This window comes from Dermacentor silvarum, chromosome 3 (assembly GCF_013339745.2).
Source record: "Dermacentor silvarum isolate Dsil-2018 chromosome 3, BIME_Dsil_1.4, whole genome shotgun sequence".
Classification (NCBI taxonomy): domain Eukaryota; kingdom Metazoa; phylum Arthropoda; class Arachnida; order Ixodida; family Ixodidae; genus Dermacentor; species Dermacentor silvarum.
In genome coordinates, this window is record NC_051156.1 from 136,985,223 (window position 1) to 137,006,283 (window position 21,061).

General features: G+C 47.7%; 1 protein-coding gene across 4 annotated transcripts in view; it reads right to left on the reverse strand.

Moving 5' to 3' along the window:
- Positions 1 to 1,365: 1,365 nt before the first annotated feature.
- LOC119445818 (serine/arginine repetitive matrix protein 1-like) overlaps positions 1,366 to 21,061 on the reverse strand; it is a 97,047-nt gene continuing 77,351 nt past the window's right edge. The window contains exons 4-9 of one of the 4 annotated variants that reach the window (XM_049663656.1): positions 9,663 to 9,709; positions 7,747 to 7,869; positions 6,648 to 6,809; positions 5,229 to 5,444; positions 4,128 to 4,756; positions 1,366 to 4,004 (exon numbers count right to left, since the gene is read on the reverse strand). In XM_049663656.1, coding sequence (XP_049519613.1) covers positions 2,771 to 4,004; positions 4,128 to 4,756; positions 5,229 to 5,444; positions 6,648 to 6,809; positions 7,747 to 7,869; positions 9,663 to 9,709 — 2,411 coding nt within the window. In that variant the 3' untranslated portion in view covers positions 1,366 to 2,770. Of the gene's footprint in view, positions 4,757 to 5,228; positions 5,445 to 6,647; positions 6,810 to 7,746; positions 7,870 to 9,662; positions 9,710 to 21,061 lie in introns of all 4 variants that reach the window. The other 3 variants (XM_049663657.1, XM_049663655.1, XM_037710112.2) reach the window with 3 other exon arrangements.

A 21,061-nucleotide genomic window follows, 5' to 3' on the forward strand; every position in this document is an offset into this window, starting at 1 on the left:
TGTGAGGGATTGCGCTTGTTCAATTAGAACGTATGTTCGAATGGGGACCATTGTTTGTGTTAATCGTGTGTAAACGTTAGAAAAATAGAGGAACTTTGAACTGTCGAACAGGAAATCACCCGATCTTTTCCCGGTTTTTGTGCCAGACAACAAAACTCCCGATTTCTCCCCGGTTCTCCTTTTTAAAAATAACGGCCGAACTGTACCCTCCACTCCCCCCCCCCCCTCCCCGAATTTTAAAATTTATAAAACCCGAAAACTAAGGACCCTAGCTATGTGGAGGTGGTTGTAATAAGTGAATCGATGGAGCATTTATTTATAAGGGTGTCTGTTAGCCGAAGGGGTGAAAGAGGCGGCAAGAATCCTAAGTGGGGAATTGGGTGGCGGGAGTCATCATCATCATCATCATCATCATAATCCTATTTTTACGTCCACTGCAGGACGAAGGCTTCTCCCTGCAATCTCCATGGAATTACCCCCGTCTTGTGCTAGCTGACTCCACTTGCGCCTGCAAATTTCCTAATTTCATCAGCCCACCTAGTTTTCTGCCGTCCTCGACTGTGCTTCCGTTCCCTTGGCAACCATTCTGTAACTCTAATGATCCACTGGTTATCCATCCTACGCGTTACATGGCCTGCCCAGCTCCACTTTTTTTTCTCTTAATGTCAACTAGAATATCGGCTATTCCCGTTTGCTCTCTTATTCACACCGCTCCCTTCCTGTGTCTTAACATTACCCCTCACATTTCTCGTTCCATCGCTCTTTGCGTGGTCCTTAATTTTTTTCTCGAGCTTCTTTGTTCCATATGTTAGCATCCGTAGAATGCAATGATTGTAGACTTTTATTTTCAACGGCGGTGGTAAGCTCCCAGACAGGATTTGGTAATGCCTGCCGTATGCACTCCCACCCATTCTCATTCCTCTGTAAATTTCCTTCTCGTGATCAGGGTTCTCTGTAAGTATGAAGTGGCAGGAGTATGACGGAAAACATAATAATGAAAGGGGTCGGAGAAAGGGAGAGAAGGAACAGGCCATGCGGTGTCACATAATTCATTGTAGACTCGAAGACTGCATGCAGTAACGAATTAGATATCGTGAACTAATGGAAGACCATGAATATAGGAAAAATCGTGCGAATGTCCACAGATAATTGAAAGGTAGGATACCAGGTTATCACATTACAAAAATGTCTGAAGTGACGCCCAAGGACCTGCGAGTTTCTTTTTGACCGCTGAGTTGTAGCGGTCACACCACCTTACCGTGCTCCCTTTTCTTGATGCTGATTCCTTCAAATTATCTTCTGTCTGTACTTTATTGTGCATAATTATGCTTCTTCACGCAAGAGGCAAGAAGACGGACACTCAACTGCGTAGTTGTAGCTGCGTTTTTATTGTAAAACTGTGTTTCATCACTGTAACGTGATTGAAGCATTCACACGTCTAGTTGTACAAACCGTTATTTCTTTTTATTTATGTACACTAACAAGTAGCGCAATTATAAAGCAAGATCATCGACTGTGCGATCTGCTGCCAAGAAACCAAAACAGATCTTGGCTGTGCTATACACGCACCTATGTAAGTATAAGCTCTAAGAAACAACAACAAAAACAGCAATAGAAATTCACACGTTATAACTAGAATCAGGTTAATTAGCGTGATAGTCTGCGATATTTCTACCCGGTAACGAAGTAACTGTTGTCGATGGCACTTCAGACTTTTCATTATCCGCTTCATGGGTAACGTACTGTTGGTGAAAACCAATAGCTCAGCTAGTGAAAATGCAAATGCTTGGCACAACCCTTTTCTTTTGTCCTTGAGCACATGGGTATGGAACAAATGAGAGAGTGGCGTCAGCCTACGTTCCGCGCTCAGCAACGTATGTAGTTTTTTTTTTCGATTATTAGTATTTTTTAACTGTTCCATTTCTCACTACGAATCAGTTCGTCCTTTAGAGAAAATCTCGGACAGGCTTTCGAATTCTGGTGAAACGGCTTATGGTTATAGATAGTATATTAAACAATCTATTCAACGTTCAACTGTCACCAGAGGGAAAGAACTAATGCTCCAGTTAGAGTTCAGTCTCTTGCTGGAGACAATAGGAGGCTCTGCGCTTAGCTAACCGAACTGCGATTGTCGGCTTTCGAAACATGTTAACGCGCCTCCACATTTCGTTAAATTTTAAGTGATTCATTAGGCGTCAATTACATTCATTCTCATTTAGCGAAATGTTTGATTCCTTTGCACGTAAGAAAGCTTGAACGCCACGTCATTGCGGAAGCGTCGCGGATACCACTCTAGTGAAATGGCGATGCATGTAAAGCATCACTTTAGGCTTAGTTCCATAACCTACTCTATACCTAAAAACAGAAAAAAAAAACAAGAAACAAAACTATCAAGTCCTGGGTTCGGAGTCGTATTCACTAGACTGTATGCATCCTTGCGTACAAACCATAACTTGTTAAGATATTTTCACACAACTCGCCGTTTTCTCGGTGACCAGTTACAGCAAGACTGCTATAGTTTCTAACAAGCTAACCTTTACGAACAAAGCTCGCACCAGTGTGGTTCCGTTCTATTCCAAGGTTTCCTAGGCGAGCTTGCGTGAGGAGGCCCTAAAGATTTTAGATGCAACAAGTGTGGTAATTTCAAGGCGAACTTGCGTGGGGGCCGTTCTCAACGCGAAGCCCACGTGAAACGGGACTCAAAAACGATCCGACTCCGTTATCAGTTGAACACCCGGGGTGTCGAGGACGTCGTCGAGAAACCAAGGCTTCATCGGCTATCCCAATTCCTGACTTCGATCACACTCGGACCGGGCTTGGCGCCGCTCGAGTCCGCCGTGGCAGACCTGTGGTGGTAGGATCGGCTATAAGAGCTCGTAGACTGCTGCCGCTTGACCTCGACCGGACTCTGGAGGGGCGTGAACGAAGGAGGGTTCACCACAGGCGATGGGCTGCGGTAGCGGCGATTGAGCGACGCGTAGGGTGACGGAGGAGGCAGAAGGTGGCTCGTCGACGTCGGCCTTGGCGACTCGGGAGGGGACGGTGACGTGGAGCGGCCGTTGGTGATCTTTATGAGCCTCGGCGGCGGGCTCGCCGGCGGAGTCGCCGGGTAGTATCTCTGCCGGTCGATGAAGCTGGGCTTCTTGGCCGAAGGCGTCGGTGCTGTCGCGTACGACCGTGTGGTGGTCGTGAGGTCCTCGACTGAGTAGTAGCGCTCGCGCGGGTCCGACCTGAACCGCCGGGGCGGCTGCACGTAGCGGTCCTTCTCGATGGTGAAGTAGCCGTCCTTGTGGCGGCTGTTGTGGTAGCTAGTGTCCGTCTTGTCACCGAAGTAGAAGGTCTTGGAAGGCCTCGACGCCGTCGAGATGTTGGACTCGGGGCTGCGGTTTCGGTCGCCGCTTCGCCGGTGGTGTTCGGTCTCCTCGCTGCGGTGACGGTGGTGGGACGAGGAAGAGTGGTGGTGATGGTGTCGGTGGTGGTGGTGATGATGGCGGGGCAGGCTCTGAGTCTCCCGCACACTGTGCACGATGTAGCGCGAGCTCGGAGGAGTGTACGGCTCGTCATCCAGGTCGGCCTGTACCCCGCGGCTGGTCTTTGACGCTTGGTCAACGCGCGTTGCGCGGCGACTGCTTTGGCCTCGCGGAAGGCTGTAGGTGTAGGTAGGCGGTTGAGCAACTGGCTTCTCGGGCGTCCTCGTCGATTGTGACCTCTGTATGGGTCGCGATTCGGGCGACGTCGCCCTTTCCGGAGGCGGCTGTTTCTTAACCTCCCTGTCGTATTCGCTCGTGACTCGCCGGCTTTCGTTGAGCCTTCTGTCTTCCTTGGTGAAAACGCTGTTTCCGACGATGGCCGATTTCTCCACGGGCCTGTAGCTGCTCTCGAGATCCCGGTACGAGCGGTCCACCTTGGTGTACCGCGTCGGTGACTCGTCCAGATGTCGCGTGACGTCGTGGTAGATAGACGGGCTGGACTTCCAGTTCGAGCGCGGGCTGGCGCGAGACTGTCTCGAGTCATCGACCTTCTCTTCCCGGCGGTAGGATGTCGTCTTCTGCTGTGACTTGGTGCTTCTGAGTGTCGAATCAAGCGGAGTCGGTGACGGTGTGGGAGACTTGAAGTACGGCGTCGACCTCGAGTCGTCGACCTTCTCTTCCCGGCGGTAGGATGCCGTCTTCTGCTGAGACTTGGTGCTTCTGAGTGTCGAATCAAGCGGAGTCGGTGACGGTGTGGGAGACTTGAAGTACGGCGTCGACCTCGAGTCGTCGACCTTCTCTTCCCGGCGGTAGGATGCCGTCTTCTGCTGTGACTTGGTGCTTCTGAGTGTCGAATCAAGTGGAGTCGGTGACGGTGTGGGAGACTTGAAGTACGGCGTCGTGTAGATGAGATTCGGCGACTCCCTGGGTGGCTTGGCGGGCGGCGTCGGTGTCCTCTTGGTGTCGGTCATCTTCACGTTGATTACGTTACCGCCATGCTTGCTCTTCACGACGTCGTCGTCCGAAGTTTCCGAGCCGAAGTGGTTGTCCAGCCAGCGGTTTGTCTCGCTGTTTCGTATTTCCTCTTCTTCCTCGAGGCTCAAAGCCCGCCTTGTGACAGGGTCATGTCGTTCGGGAGACGTCGCCTGGAGGTACAGGAGGTCTTTCTGTTTGCGCATTCGGTCGGGAACCTTGATGTCGGCTCCGTCGTGCAGGTATTCGAAGTTTCGTTTTGTCTCCCTCTCGACGGCTGGAAGGTCTTTACCTTCTGCTTCATCGTCTGGGACCTGCCAAAAGTAAAATTCATGTGTCACACGAAAGCAGTAAGACGCAGACGTCGACAAATACAAAGAGGAATCGCAATTGCAAAAGCATACTGATGGCTTTGAATGTGCTTGAGCGCAACATATGCGTGTTCTTCGGGGTTTTGTTGCGTGACCTATGAAGCGGAAAAACGCGAGATACTCGTTCTTTTGTTCTGTGGCTACTCAAACATTATGAAAGTTCCGCCTCCATTCGAAGACCCCTAATATTTAACTTAACTGTCACCTCGCGTGGGATGCACAGGCATGACCGACAACACATGTCATAAGGGTGAAACAAGGCGCCAGTGAATTGTAAGACACCTGTCAGACAGCGTGAAACACAAGTACTATAGCGGTCTCTTCTGACACCCTCCTGTTGTGACCCTATAACCTTGTCGTTTTCACGCCTCCACCATAACTAAGTAACCGAACCATGCGCAAGTGCAATGCGTACTTCGTCGTCGTCTTTCTCCTCGTGGTGATGAGTCCTGGTGGTCTGCTTAGTGACCTCTCCGTTGCGCTCCTCGGAGATCTCCTTCACTTCGTCCTTGTCGGTGACCTTCCGTGAGCGGCTGCTGTAGTGCGTCAGCTTGCCCGGGAACCGATCCGGCCGGATTCCTACCAATGGGGACTCGTCCGGCACCATCACGGCCAGTCGGTGGATCTCCTCCTGAGGAACAACCACAGGGACGTTCACATCACGACACACCATTGAAAGTTCATCTGCAGCGACACTGCCCTGCTAATTGACTGTGCTCGGGCAGTTTTCGCACTCGCACAGTTTCAAAAGCGCTTTCACCTTTGTTTCTTGGTCTTGCGTCGGCACTAAGCAGCTAGAAGACCCCCAATTTAGACACTGCTCCGGACTCTCGAAAGTGAGTATAATGCCAAAGTTCTTACGTAGGACCAACAGAATCTAATAAGGCTTGACGATTTCTCAGTTCTAATTGCCACAGCGCGGCTATCCTACAGCATAAAGTTCACTAGACGACGCACGACAATCCATAGATCCCCAGTTACACCAGTCCTTCTCAAGTCTACAAATATATCGTCACTCCATTCAGTTCACCATTGCCATCGGCTGCTTACTAATTAGCCTTCAAGGCCCAGTTCTGTTATTCCGATAGGCCACCATTTGTTTGTCCAAGGCACTCCAATTATTTCTCCCAATATATTAACCAGCATATCATCTGCGGCCGCGTTCGAATTCCAAGGAACTCTGTTCCTCGTAAAATTACAACTATCACTTTCCATTCCATCGCTCGTCGCGTGGTCCTGAACTTTCTGATGAGTTTATTTTTTAGTTCCGTTTCGGCCTGACCTTGCTGAAATGAGTGACAGTACACTCACCGCACCCCTCCCCAGGGACATCGGCCACCATCCGTATACATAACTGGGAGGTCTTTCCGAAGTCACCCCTGAAGATTCTGGTCGGCGCACGCACTATGCCTGCAGCAGCAAGCACTGCTGCTGTACCCAGTAACAGAAGAGAAAGTGAGAGAGAAAGGATGCATAGAAAGGCAGGGAGGTTAACCAGATATATTTCCGGTTGGCTACCCTGCGCGGGGAGGGGGTTAATAGCGAATGAAAAAGAGACCGAGAGGTGACAGAGAAAGAGAGACGAGCCCCAACAAAGTGCATAGACTATACCTATAGCGGCAGAATGTGGGGTAACAGAGGATATAAGGTAGTCGTATATACTAAAAGAACCTAACAAGGTTTGACGAACGCGTAGTTGTAATGATGGTCTGAGCTCTCCATATAACCATCACATTCACCGGCATAGTTAAGTTCAATACGTTACATTTTGTAGGCGAAACGATTGAAGGTATTATGTACAAAAAGAAGCAAGCAGAGTCCGGTGTATACCCACCGGTCCGCGCAGTTCCTTGAAGTTTTCGTCGTGCATCTTCATGTTCTCCTCCTTGGTCTCCTTGGTGACCTGGTGCGACTCGGTCTTCTCGCACACCACGCGCTCGGAACCCGGCACTGGCACGTAGCCGTCAGGAACATCCTCGTCGCCCGTCTTCTTGTGCTGCACGACAACGCCGACGGCGGCACATTGAACCGAAAGTTAATAATTTCGTGGCTACAGCTAGCGCAAAACAGATGGGAACACATAGTGGTGATGACGATGTCTGTTGGCAATCCCCTTTGAAACGGGGCGGCGACAAATAGTCACTTCTGGCGAATTCGAAAAAAAAAAAAAAAAACGCACCGGCGTACACCGGGATGCCGTTTCATCCAATCATCATCGCAGCAGGGCGTGCCGGGGCGATTTGTCGAATTCGCCGTTATCCATCTTGCTTGAGCTAATCATGTTTTACTACTTATGTTGTCGTCTAGCATTTTGCCTGTACATACTTTATATTCTCTCTTCAGTGAAACATCTATATCTATATTGTACAGTTCACATGCCCTTGTGCATGTAACAACCCCGGCTCCAGCTCTTCCCTGCTTTTTTTTTTTTTAACCAACACTCGAAACGTCTGCCGCTTATTGCGGCCGCTAACCATCATTTTTGAATCCCAGTGCCACATCCGTAAGGCGGCAGTTCCCAACGGTTCTCGCTAGGTGAATATCTTGGCATTCCAGTATCAAGTGCTGAGCCGTGTCCAGACTTTTGTCGCAGCAGACACATGCCTCGTTCCGTTGCGAATAATTGCGAACTGCGAATAGTTGCGAATTGCGTTGGGAACAGACGACACGAGCGCCCGTGCTGTATTTCGCTTGTACTACATTTGGCGCCGCCTGTAGTCGCGAGTCCGTGCAAACTAAACCCGATCGAAGTTTTTGCTACGTTGACACGGTCCACGAACAGCGGGAACGCCCTACTGCTCCCTTCAGTAGTGGAACCTGGGACGGAAACGACGGATCCCCGTAATCCCCGAGATTCAGCTCGGATGTCATAGTATAGGTATTGGAAAAAAAGAGAGGAAAAAAAAAGGGCAGGAGGAAGGTGGTAATGTCACCTGCGTGTCTTCAGACTCCTCGACCTTGTTGTCCTCTGTGGTTCTGGTCGTAATCTGAGGGCCCGTGTCTGCGATCACCTTGCCGTCTTCCAGGACGAGCTGACGCTGTACCCTCGTCTCGGTCTGCACAGTCCAGCGAAACATATTTGGGAAATGTCTCATCGCCACTTGAATATATATTGAAGGTGACATTTAACCTTTTAGCTGGAAACATGATATTGCCACGTTGCAGTGACGCTGCCGAATCAGAAACACACCGCCGCAAGTATCAGTTTACTAACGCCGTTAGATAACGTTAGGCTTCTTCACCTCCGCAGCCAAATTGATGATTGCGTCTCAGTGAGCTTGATATTTACTTGATAACAAAGGAAGCAGAGCTCTTTGCAATATTGTATTTGTTACGATACATAAATTCAACGCAAAAAGGGAACCAATGGGTCATCCTTTCTGACTCGCAAGCAGCTTTGTCGTCACTTCGTGGTGGCATCAGCAATTCTCAAAACATGGCGTTAGTTTATGAGACACTAAAGGAACTCACAAAGGCAAGTGAAAAAACTCGCACAATAGTGTTCCAATGGATACCTGGCCACTGCAATATGCCTGGGAATGTTGCACTGCTAGACAAGCGCATATTGACTGCTATGACTGCTAGACAAGCGCATATTGACGCAGATGACTGCTAGACAAGCGCATATTAATACCGCCACATACGGTCTCGATCCCTCTAACGCAAGGAGAATTGCGGCACATACTGAGACAGATCTCAGTCCGTGGTTGCAAAGCGACATGGTTTGATCAGAACTCGAAATCCGCCGATTTATTTCACATTGACCCTGCGCTTCAATTCAAAATCCCGTCCACATTGGATACAACCAGAGCCTTTGAAACACTCATTCACCGTCTGCGGCTCGGTACCACGTACACAAAACATTTTCTACAAAAAATTTCAAGAGTTGATAGTCCGGAATGTACTTGTGACCACGCGGATGAGGATGTGCCGCATCTTCTGTTAGAATGTCCGTGACACGACACACACAGACAACGTTTAGCACGTGATTTAGGGACATTAGACCGCAGGCCCTTCAGCCTCAGGAAGATCTTAGGTCCTTGGCGAACATATTCGTTGCAAAGACGAGCGTTAATGGCCCTCCAAATATTTCTAGAAGTGAGCAATATTTTGGGAAACTATTGAAAAGATTGTTTATCTGTGATAAACTCACTCTATGGGATTTTAATTTTTTATTTTATTTGAATTTGGTCAATTCAACACCTGGGTTCATGTACATTCATTTGAATCGAATCCATGCTATCTTATGTGCCGTGATTTTAGTACAGTTACGTGACCGGACTTTGTGTATACTTTAGTGCACCTATGTGACTGCACTTTGTGTGACGTTTTTCTGAGTTGACTTTCAGTTTTAGTGTGGCATTAGTGTACTTTTGTGACTGGATTTTGTGTTATTGTGATTTGGAGTCGACATTTAATTTTAATGCGTGTAGGGTAATTCTTTTTTTTTCTTTCATATCTCTATGTGAAAAGGAGTAGCCGGCGCCAATTAAAGGCGTCAACATCTCCTATATACCATATAATAAAAAAAATGCTTGATAGGCCAACTCACGAAAAGTATAGCTGACGTTTAATATCGCTGCATCAGTTAGAGCGTCTGAAACAGACGATACAGTTGGTGGACGATTTTACCTCCGTCTTCAGGACTCAAGAAATTTCTACTGAACCAGTGGATGCCCAGTAAAACGATTTTCTCCGCTCCCACGAATTTAGACAGCTGCAGCTCCCGATGTAAAGACTGCTCTTCTCATTACCTCTCTCTCTCTCTCTCCATCGCATCTAAATGATTCTCTCTCCCCCTGTCTCGAATCATAATGAATCCACGCTTGTTGTCATCTGCGTCGCTTACCTGACGGGTCTTGTGGTTGACGACCTTCTTGGACGTGGTCCATTCCTCTGAAAAGTACGACATGGAGAAAGCGTCGAGTCAAGAGAGCGCGCCGGCGGCCTCGGACGATCAAATCAAAAACTGCGCGGCACGTCAGGGGTCCAGGCAGCGGCGACAGCGGGGCCGTCAGCACCCTGCCATAACGCGCTCCGAAAGCTACGCTTGGCCGAATCGCACCACCGCCGCCGCCGGCGGCAGCGTCGCCCATTGTGTTGTTCTCGCAACAAGCGATGACACACGCGCGAGGACCTTGCCGCCGTCGCGACGCCGACCAACGCGACGCCGCCTCTCCCCGACGAACGCACGGACCATCATTACTTTGCCTGCAGTTTGTCTTGCCAGTGCACTATCGTTCAATGCTCTTGCAGCAGACTGGTAATTAACTAAGCGCAAAGTCGCGGTAAGATACAAACGCAAAACAGACAAGTGCGAGTTTGTTTGTGTCTGCCCGCCACATTGCACTGAGTTGCCAGAGACGGAATGCAAGACAAACTATAGCCCAACAGTCAGGGTATAGGCTGAGAATGGAGTGCGCTATACTAAGCGAAGCAGTCACAGACCTGCAGACAATGAATGTGTCCCAATGCTTGCCCGGCCGTTAGACGTCTGAATAAATATGCAGCAATGTCGACCGCTGCCATCTTATGTTGGTCTCGTCACAAATCGGACGGAGTCGGCAAGAATATCAGCTTCGCGATCACGGCATCGATCTCAGGAACGTTGCACGCTGCTCTGCTGTTCAAGACAAGATGGTGAATAAATTAGCAGCCATCCTCGAAGGTTACGCGGGAAGTTCGATTTCCTCGAGCTTGTGCTCAAGAACACGTTTCTTTTGTGCGTAAAATAAGAAAAAAGTGGTAAATGTAGCACTGGTATCCTGCTATCTTGCTGATATCTTGCATTTCTTTTCGTTCTTTTTTTTTCTTATCTTCTTTTTCATCGACGCAAGGTTGTGTCAATTTGCAGAGGTACATTCTAGTATACCTGGGCTCGAACCTGTCCTTTTATCCGCCAAAGCAGAGTCTCTTTTTCAGTGCTAACAAGAGCTCAGGCACAGCTGATCTTAATTGTGGACAACAGTGTGCGCTTATCTCGAGTTTACGTACTGACTATCAGCACAGGTGGACGCAAACGCGATAAAAAGAAGACATAAAGAGTTTGTTCGCTTATATCCCTAGAGTGTTCCCGCGTTGTACGTTCAATTAGGCATCATCATCAACAAGCGCAAGCATGACTTGTTACGGTGCTTTGGTTCTCGAGGCGAGCAGCACGAAGATAAGACTTGACACAAAGGCAAGGAAGACGAACACGGAACACACAACTTTGTATCAAGTCTCATTTTCACGCTGCTCGCCTCAAGAATGGAATATCAACTCGCCCAGCAAGGCCTCCGTCTGTTATTTTGTTGTTGTTTAACAGCTGTTCAGGAACGGGAAGGCAGGCTAAATTAGAGCCGCCCACATCCCAATACACAGTTAAGAAACTGAAGCGACCTCTTTCCTCATGTACAATGCACACACATTCCACAAACACTGACTATGTATTTATGCATTCATATGTCTAGTCTTTATCAAGACCTTTGTAGATTTGCAGAGTGAGTCTAGGGAGTTTCACTCTGCGAGATTGTGAAAGCTTATGACTAATTAATTTAATTTTTCTGTTTATACTATTCCCTCGTGTAGGTTTTTAATATGTCTGTGCGTTAGCTATACTTTGGGATAGCGGGCTCATCAGTAGTCAAACTTCCCATATTGTCACAGTTAACAAACGACAACACAAACATGCGAGGCCCGCAGAAACAACGTGAGTATCGACAAGAAAAATAAAAATAATTAACCAAGAGAAGCGTCCTATATGCGCTCGCGTTAACAGACGTTTAGGTCCACTGTGCACTTAAAAAAAAAAAAAGCCTAGTACATGCGTACACACTAATCTCATATTATTCTGGTAGTCCTAAAAGCAAGCTCAAAATTTAAGTAGAGATCGCCAGAATCTACAAATTGAAGCACATTAATTAGGTTCTTGTCCACAGCGAAATATCTTGGGGCCACGCTTTTTACGTATCGACGTTCAAGCATGTCTAGAAAGCATGAACAGACATGAGTAGGAACGGGCCCACGACGAGAGCTACTCAAAATCAACAATCTTTATGAAATCGCATACCTCATCGCCTTCATAATCTAGTAGAAATCATATACGACCAACAACAGTATTTTGAAACTTCGTCCCTACTGCCCAACAGCGTTCTTTTTCGCTGCCTTCGATGACTTTCTACTGGTCTCTGACTTTATTTGGCCAGTCTTTTTGAAGCTCTGGATTGGAGATATGCCTGAGATCGGCGCCCTTATATATATATATATATATATATATATATATATATATATATATATATATATATATCAGTTTCCCGCCAGTCAATTTTCCTGACAAAGGCATTCGCATGACATCCGAGGAGCATGGCTCTGTATACTACTATGTCATATCACATGACATATATTAAAAAAAAACACCCTGGGACAGTTTTATTCCAGATGACTTAACAATCACTGAACTTTGAATCATGTCGCGCATATTCATTGTGGCAGACGTACGTATGCAATTCAAACATAATGCATCATTACCGAGTCAAGCAAGCAGACATAAGGCGTCATAAAGACATAAGAGTGAAACTGGAAACAACATTCAGACCCGCCTTCGCACTGGGGTACGCACCTGCGCAAGTCTTCAGTAAGCGCTAGTCCTTTTAGAAAAGGCGAAACGGTTGCGTACTGTACAATGCACCCATTTGCAGCATTGTTATCTAGCTATACTGCACATTGTAATTAGCAGCCTCCTGCACCCGTAGTGAACACTGCTCGCCGTGTCCGCAGGCGTCCAATTATTGTAGGTTTCAGCGCATTCATGCTGATATATATGATCCGATGTAACAATTGCGCACGCGGTTGAACGCCAGTCACAGAACGCACAGGGTCCAGATTTGATTCCGACTAATTTGCTTTCATTCTACATTGATGTGTGCATAACAATACTTACTGTTGTGATGGTAACGGTCCGGGTTGCACGCGCTAATGCACATGTTGTTTAAGAAAATTAAGAAAATGCGCTCGAGATGAAATGCTTAAGTGATTTCCTCGGGATGGCTTTTACGACAGCGTCAGACTTATTAAAATCACTGCAAGGTAATAGTCGTGCAATTTATAGAGACGTTATTAAATAACTGCTTGGCTCAAATAGCGAGGCGACAGACGCTAATGCGAGTCTCGAAAACCGCCGTCCGAAGAGTTAATAACCCCTTCAAAGAATTACAAAAAATTGGAGGACGCTTAAGCTTCGCCTTTAAGTGTAGAACGCGATAGCGTTATGGGGACCCGTTCGCATCGCATCGTTAGCATACGGCAAGTAGGCTTCATTCACTGCAACACTGAACGTGGGAAAGCCAGCTTACAAAGACCAAGCTTACACCGATCCCCTTAAAGTCGGCTTCACATCTAAACTGAAATGCATTGCTGGAAAGACGTTTTTTCAGGGGCAATATAAGTGGTCTTATATTAAAATGTGAAGGCCCTAGCACCTTTTTTCTATTATTTTATTAATTGTTTGCTATTGCCCCGACGCGCGCAGGTCTGGTAGAAATGCTGGAAAAGGGGTTTGTGTTTGAGTTTCCTCGTAGCAGAATTACGTTTTCTCGTACATTCAAATTACAATCCGACGCCGATTGGTAAACAATTCGACGGCGAATCCGACGCCCAATGGTAAAGTCATGCTTTACCATTTTTCTGACGGATTTCACGGTGAGAAATTTAATTTTTGTTCACCAAAACCTTGCACCACGTGGAGGGCCTGCGCGGTCGATGTGGTTGGATGTTCTCCGCCACCCGCGATCACACTCCGGTTGCCGACGACAGATTTTCTTCAACACGGGGCCCTAAACGCTATCGGTGTTAAAACCTGACGCAGCTAATTTCTCCGAAGGAGCGAGAGCTGATAATTTCACCTGAATGAGAAACTATATTGAAATGCCAAAGAGCGCTCAAATGTCGCGCCCTAACAGATGCCCATGAGTGACGTGACTACTGTGCGTTTCAACCGCCAGGTGAGTATAATGAAATTAAAATCGCAACTTGATAAAAAACGCTCACTTAATCTGTGGTAAAGGCAATCGTGATTGATTGATTGATTGATTGATTGATTGATTGATTGATTGAACATTGTATGCCCTTAGTAACACAGGTCGTTGGCTGTAAGATAGCGAAAAATTACAGAAGCAGGTTTCTCTGCACACAAGCCTTTTTCGTGGAGAAGCAAGCTCTAAAGGGATCCGTACGCCTGTTACATACGCGCAGACACGTTCGAGGCCTTCCCGAGGTTCGCATGGATACGCTATCGTAATTATCCGGGGGGCTGATGTTCCTTTAAAGTGTGTCAGTCGTTTGTAACCGTACCGCAGTGGCCACTTCTGTTTTAGAGCGTAAAGCAAACGCTATCTGACGACGACTGTTGTGTTACACGTTTCCTGTGGCCAGCGAATCCAAGCGGCTGCCCCTTCACAGACGCACCGTTTTCCCAACCAGAGCACACGCCACCTACGCTCCGATATCACTTTGTCCAACAGTTCATTGCTTGTAAGCTTTATAGACACGGGCTGTACATCTACGGCGAGACTTGCCGCGTCGACACAGCATATCTGCTGGGCTGTTGTAGATTGTGTTGCGGACTACAGTTGTCCGGATTTGCTTTGGAGTGTGATTCTGCTGATTATTTTCTGCAAGCACGTTCTTGCGTTTGCCTGCGTGTGTTCCGCTAGTCGCGTATGTTGCTTGACATCACAGTGACGGGAACTACAGCGTGAAGGCGTAAATTTCTCGCGTAATATGAACATATTTTCTTTTCTCATATTCGTACGTCACAACATTTTCATCCTATAAATGCGACGTCTGAAGGACTGAGAAATCTTCGGCAATATACATCGAATCTCGGTACATGGTTCGATTCTATACAAGGCAAGTACAACGACCCTGCTAACTTGCTCAACAGCGCGGCGGAGCGGAGTTCTGGCAAGTCTTCACGGCGACCTTCGACAAGGACGTCCATTATGCCTATGTCACCTTATTGGAACACTGGGTGCTAAGAAAAAAAAAAAGGGGGGGGGGAAGTATTGGGCCACATCTCGCCACATAATTTCGTCAAGACACTGCAAGTTAGTCAAACCGCATTCGGACATACTGGAATTGTCAATTCAGAATTTGTTGAGCCTCAATCTGCCAGCCCGAAAGTTGATCGGCTTCATTTCTGGCCTATATATTCTCGTTATTTCTTAACGGCGCATTTCGGAGGAGTTGTTCACGCCTATAAATGACGACCCACCTGCTATATTTTTATGGTGCGGGCAGAGGCTTTGTGTTTATTAATTTATGCCTCACAGTAACGAATGTAAATGACGACGGCTACTCCATGTCAGATTAGACAAGTGCGTGAGAACAACGAAAGTACCTATTAAGGGTTCTATTCCTTTTTCTTGATTGGAGGATTGATTTATGTAGTCAGCGCAACTGTAATCTCCGTCTCCGGGTCAATCTCTCCCCCTTATATATATATATATATATATATATATATTCGTTGGAACGCAAAGGTCAACGCTAATTGCCGGCTAACTGCGGCGATTAACGCTATGCACAAAAGGCGAACATAACACCACCTTGGGCGCTTGACTCCAGCCTCTTCTCCTCTTCCTGGAGCAAAGCAGTAGTTTTGTTTGATCCGTTGGCCTACGCGAGCTGAAAGGCCTAATTAATCCTAATAGGACATTTAGGCTCGACGACAGGTCACTCGTCCTATCCGGAGATCCGATCACGCGATGAAACCGGCTATAGGCAGGGACATTCTAAGCGTCTAATATAACAGCAATTACCCACGCGAGAAGAAAAAAATAACAAGGAGATAGCTTGAATGTACTGCACTAGATACAGAAATGCTGGTGGTTAAGACACATCCTGACGCTACGGCCGACGCAATTGCATGTAAGCGATGGAAATCGCCCGGACCGTTTTCTATAGCACAAAGAAGGTGCTTAAACCTCACATTTTTTCTTTTTTTTTTGCCCCAATCAAACGTCGCGTCTGTGTAAATCGGGGATACGACCTTGCGTAATTGCTATCTCTGTCTCTGTGTGAGACCACCCGTGTCGTAATTATCAGCCTCTCGTATTATTCCTATAACAACAATCGCGTCTGCTCTTCATTAAAAGAAAGAAAAAAAAAATGCGATGTCTCCACGTGCAGCCCTCGCGTCGTGTTGGATCGATGTCGCTGATCTTAATTGCCCCCTCAAATGCTCACGACCGTTCTACAGTAATCGGCACCGAACACGCGCTGTGGTGTGTAGCAGTAATTAGTCGCCCGCGGCAGTCAGCGCGAACCGTCTCAGTCGAGCGCGCCAGCATTTATCTGCGCGATACACGGGCGACGTGACTGGAATTCGAAAGCTCGCGCGTGAGGCAGACGGAAACGTGCACTGCGGGCAACACCCGTGTCCTTCTGTGGTTGCGTAAGTGCGAAGAAAGCGAGCAGTTAGTGAAATTGTACGCCAGGTGTGAGAGCAAGGTAAAAAAAAAAAAAAAAAGACGAAACTCGACTCAATTTGTAATGTTTCAATTTCTTTTAACGGATTTGCTGTGCGAATTCTATAGGTTGTGATAAACACACATATACCGGGTGTTTCAGCGAACACTTTCAAAAATTTTGAAAGGTTGCCTGTGGCAGATATAGCACAATTCTAGTTTATGAGCTGGTCTTCTGGAAGAGGTGGACACTACTTGCGCAAAAATTGAAATGCATAATTGAGTAATTAACAAACATTCACTAATTAAGTTTTAATTTATTACCTTATGGCCCATATTGCATTTTACAAATTCTAGCCGTCGAGTTCGCAAGGCGGATCAACTTGGAATGGATTCTCAGGATGACGCAAGTTTCGAGATATTTTCGCAAATGTTCGCTGAAACACCCTATATATATACACACAGTATAGGGTGTCTCAGCTAACGTCAGCCAAGCTCCTGGGTGGAAAAAAAAACAGAGAAAAGGACACTGTACAAGATACAATTATAAAACCTGCTGTGTTTGGTCGTCAGACTTCGGACGGCCAAAAACCGTAGGTCTTTTAATTGTCTCTTGCACGGTGCATTTTAAATCTTTTCTTCTTTTCGTTAAACAGCTTGGCTAATGTTAGCTGGGACACGCGGTATCCATATATAGCAGTTCCGGCTTGTATACGTATGTTAAACTATCGTTCGTTCGTTTGTTTGTTTGAGCGATTGTTTGTGCGTTTGTGTGAGCTGGCCCGTGTAATGGATATGCATTGTTTGGCCAAACGAGAACGATCGAGTAGCCTGCGTCGCTCTAGATGCAAATCTCTCCTATACACACATTTATTTTAAAAAAAGATCGTTTGAACGAGCACTGAAAGATGACCGACAGTCGTAGCCTCGAGGAGATGCAACGCCGAGCCTATATAGTATTGTGAAAAACCTTATGGATAGTTTTTAAACACAAGTGCCATAAGTTACGTAGATTGAGTATATCAATATTCGAAATAAATTCACAGCGTGACTCGCACTATCACTCACAAAATAAATGTTAACCTTGGGCTCACTCATCAACATCTGGCTAAGTAAAAACACTCGGACTTATACGGCCTGAATTGGGATCCCTCGAGCTCACCCCGACTCAAGCTCATGGGCAAATGTGAGTTCGAGTCTGCCGACAGCTGGGGGACTTCGCCGACATATCAACCTTGCGAGAACGACGTTCTTGTTTTAGAGCGCAGCTATTAGGCGCCCGTATCCTGCGGCGAGTGTCGGCGTCATCGCTCGGCGTGCCTCGTAACCGAGCGAACAAGCACAGCGAAGGATGAAAGAGCGAGCGCGGAGCGGGGATGAAAGACGGCGATAGCGAAGAGAGCTCGAGGAGGAAAACGGAGGAGGAGGGTAGTGCCACGCAAGGCGGGCTCTGCGGCGACGATGGCTACGAGATGGCGCCAGAGTAGCGCGCGTCGTCTGTTCACCGATGACGCCACCGATACCATATATGGAAACAAAGCGCTGCATGAACGGAGGTCTCTCTGCGGCTGTTTCTGTGAATCGCGCCCACGCGTCCCCCCCCCCCCCCCGCGTCCCCCACGCGCTGCCTCTCGCGATCTCCCGATTGGCGAGGCAGTCGCGCCACATTTTGCTCTGTTTGCAGCGTGCCGCACGAGACAGATTGTCCGCGCCTGCCAATATATCGCGAAATGAAAGAACGTATACAGCTGCGCTCAAATTTCGCATTAGGGAGTATCGTAATCAACGGCGAATTTTAAAAAAAATATCCCCATACTCTTTGCGTGAAAGCTCCTTCGAGATATTAGACAAGTTTTAAACAAAGTGCAAACACCACAGTGAGTTTTCGCAGAAGTTGTGCGATTGCCTGGCACTATTTTTGAACGGTGAGCACCGGTCATCGTTTGCTCAGTGCACGCACCACCGCACAATGGTAACAGCTCGGCCTGTTCGAGATGTCCCGGTACTTTCGGCTCACGAAGGTAGAGCAAAACAATGAAGAGAAAGCTTAGCAGACCATGCAACGACTTCGATGAAAAATGGGGCAATAAATCATGAAAATAAGATAACGAGGTTGACAGCTAGCTCTGCCGCCGGACAAGGTCAAGTTCGCACAAACCGGAATGGTTAACAAGAAATGCAAAAGCGATGTGACCACATTTATGAACGCAGAGACCGGGGCGGTTGCGCTAGCTACGTATTATGCTTATTATGCACGAGGCACAACTGTCCTTAATGGGAGCGCACTAAGAGTATAGGAATAAAGCCAAAAAGAAAGAAATGAAAGCGCAAAAAAAGAAGGCTGGTGAGCGATGTGACTCTTTTTTTTTTTCCCTACGATTGCCTGCGGTGGCATTTAGCGCCAATAAGGACGGGTTGCGGTGACCGTGCAAGAATTCCGGTCACGAACGATTGGCAAACTCGTTTTGAAACTTCGAAGCTCTCGTGTGTTGCTGCAGAGATGCCTCGGCGCCTCTATAGACTGTTGCGTCTGGACGCACGCACGTCTGGAGACGCAGATAATGTAGCAGACGATATTTGTGTCTTTCTTGCGTGTCTGCCATCGCCTTTGCCAGTAGCTGGACTGCTAGCTTACATGCGCTACAGAGAGTTCGTGACTCTTGAAATCCGTCTGGAGATTGCTATCGCACCAGAGATTGGATTGGTTTCTTTGCGTTTTTGTTTCGTTTCGTTCCTCCATCCAGTGGGGTCGGACAGCCCAGCTATCGACGCAGATCTTGACACGCGCAGCAGGACTCTCAAGAGCGCTGTTTGGACACAGTTGCGGTCCTCCGTATACGTATTGAGAGGTGATCGATTAAGCGCGCGCGCGTTCGATCATTTTTGTACCTTGCCTCAGACAACCCGTTGTTTGCAGCATCGAAGCGAACTATCGGTGTCGATCCGCAGTGTGCACTGACGAAGAGCGCGAAGTATGGTGCTCCGCTGCAATAGAGAGGCAGATAGACAGAGAGAAGAAAGGGGAAAGGCAGGGAGGTTAACCAGATGGGAAGATCCGGTATGCTACCCTACGCTGGAGAGAGAGGGGAGGGGGAGGCGAAGTGACAGGAAAGTAGAAAGAGAGAAAGAAAGGAGCACAGACACACAATCACAGTCGGTCACTGTCACCGCATACTGTCACCGCACAGCACAGTAGCACTTGCAGAACTATAAACATCTTTTCAGACTACAGCCGCTCGTCCGAAGTCTGTGTACCCTTAAAAACTGCAACAGTGCCCTCGTCGCCCTCCGCTGCGATGGCTTGTGATGGCGGCATTCTAAAACAAGTTCCTCTGTTAGAGGTCTTTGGTCAAAGCGCGCTATCGCGATTGTGAGTGATCGTCCTCTGTAAATTGTAGCGAGGACAGTCACAGAGAAAGTGTTGAAGAGTCTCTCCGCTACCACAGTCATCGCACGAGGCGTCGTCGGCCCATCCGATTCGTAAAGCAAAAGCCTTGGTAAAAGCCACTCCTAGCCATATTCGGCAAAGGAGGGTAGCTTCGCGACGGCAGAGTCCAGCTGGGATGCGAAGGCGTAGGGAAGAGTTTAGGTGGTGCAGCCGGTTGCTTTCAAAATTTCCTGTGTTCCACATGGACAACCTGACATCACGGGTGAGCATTCGAAGATATGAAAGGCAGGGAGGTTGACCAGATGAAAGTTTACTGTCTGCCACTACGCACAGGCTTAGGAAAAACGGCAAGCTTGCTATAGCGTTCTGCTGCCGGACACGAGGTCGCACGCTCGATTCCCGTCCGTGGTTGCCGCATTGCGTCGCGGGCGGAATGCAAAACACACACGTGTACTTACATTTACCTGCACGTTCTAGAGTCCAAGCTTGTAAAATATAATCCGGATCACGCATTGTTAATTTTTTTTGCGCGCGCGCACGTGTGTGTGTGTGTGTGTGTGTGTGTGTGTGTGTGTGTGTGTGTGTGTGTGTGTGTGTGTGTGTGTGTGTGTGTGTGTGTGTGTGTGTGTGTGTGTGTGTGTGTGTGTGTGTGTGTGTGTGTGTGTGTGTGTGTGTGTGTGTGTGTGTGTGTGTGTGTGTGTGTGTGTGTGTGTGTGTGTGTGTGTGTGTGTGTGTGTGTGCGTGCTGTGAGCCTGTACCGGTGGTTGAGCCGTCTCTTGAACCCTTCATGCTTTGCAAATGGTCCTTGCAGAGCATATTACGTGCCGATGTTCACTGCCCCCCCCCTTTTTTTTTCCCTTTGTGTACTAGTGTTACTTTATACTCAGTCTGTATCCTGGCTTCTACTCCAATCTGGTTCATATAATGACCGAAGAGGACCTGCTTAGGCTTCAAACCGTTCAGCGAGGATAGCCAGCGATTACTGCTCGTGAAACTGTGAAACTTTAGTATTCCAGTTTCTCCTCTAGGAATCTTCTTCCTGACCTCCAAAATCCGGTCAAATTACGAGGTTTTCTTTATCTGCCGCTTCGCAAGAGTAAAGAAGCGAGTGGTCGTCAGTAGTCAAACCGTTGACGGTCGTGCAAAGTTCGATCATTATTTGTCTCACTCTCAGCATTCCGACCTCTACAAAGCTTACGGTAACTTACGGGTATGAAGAAAAAAAAATACGATAAATGCCAGGATTTTATTTCTGTAAGCTAAAGCATCACAGCTTCCATAGCTGAATGTCAGAAGGATCATTCCTTTCGCCTACTCAAGACAACTTCAGGCCACTAATTCCCACGTAATGAACGAACCAGTCCTTCAGCACTTGTTTCCCCGCATTACAGTAATGCTACTCCGCGAAGCGCGAAA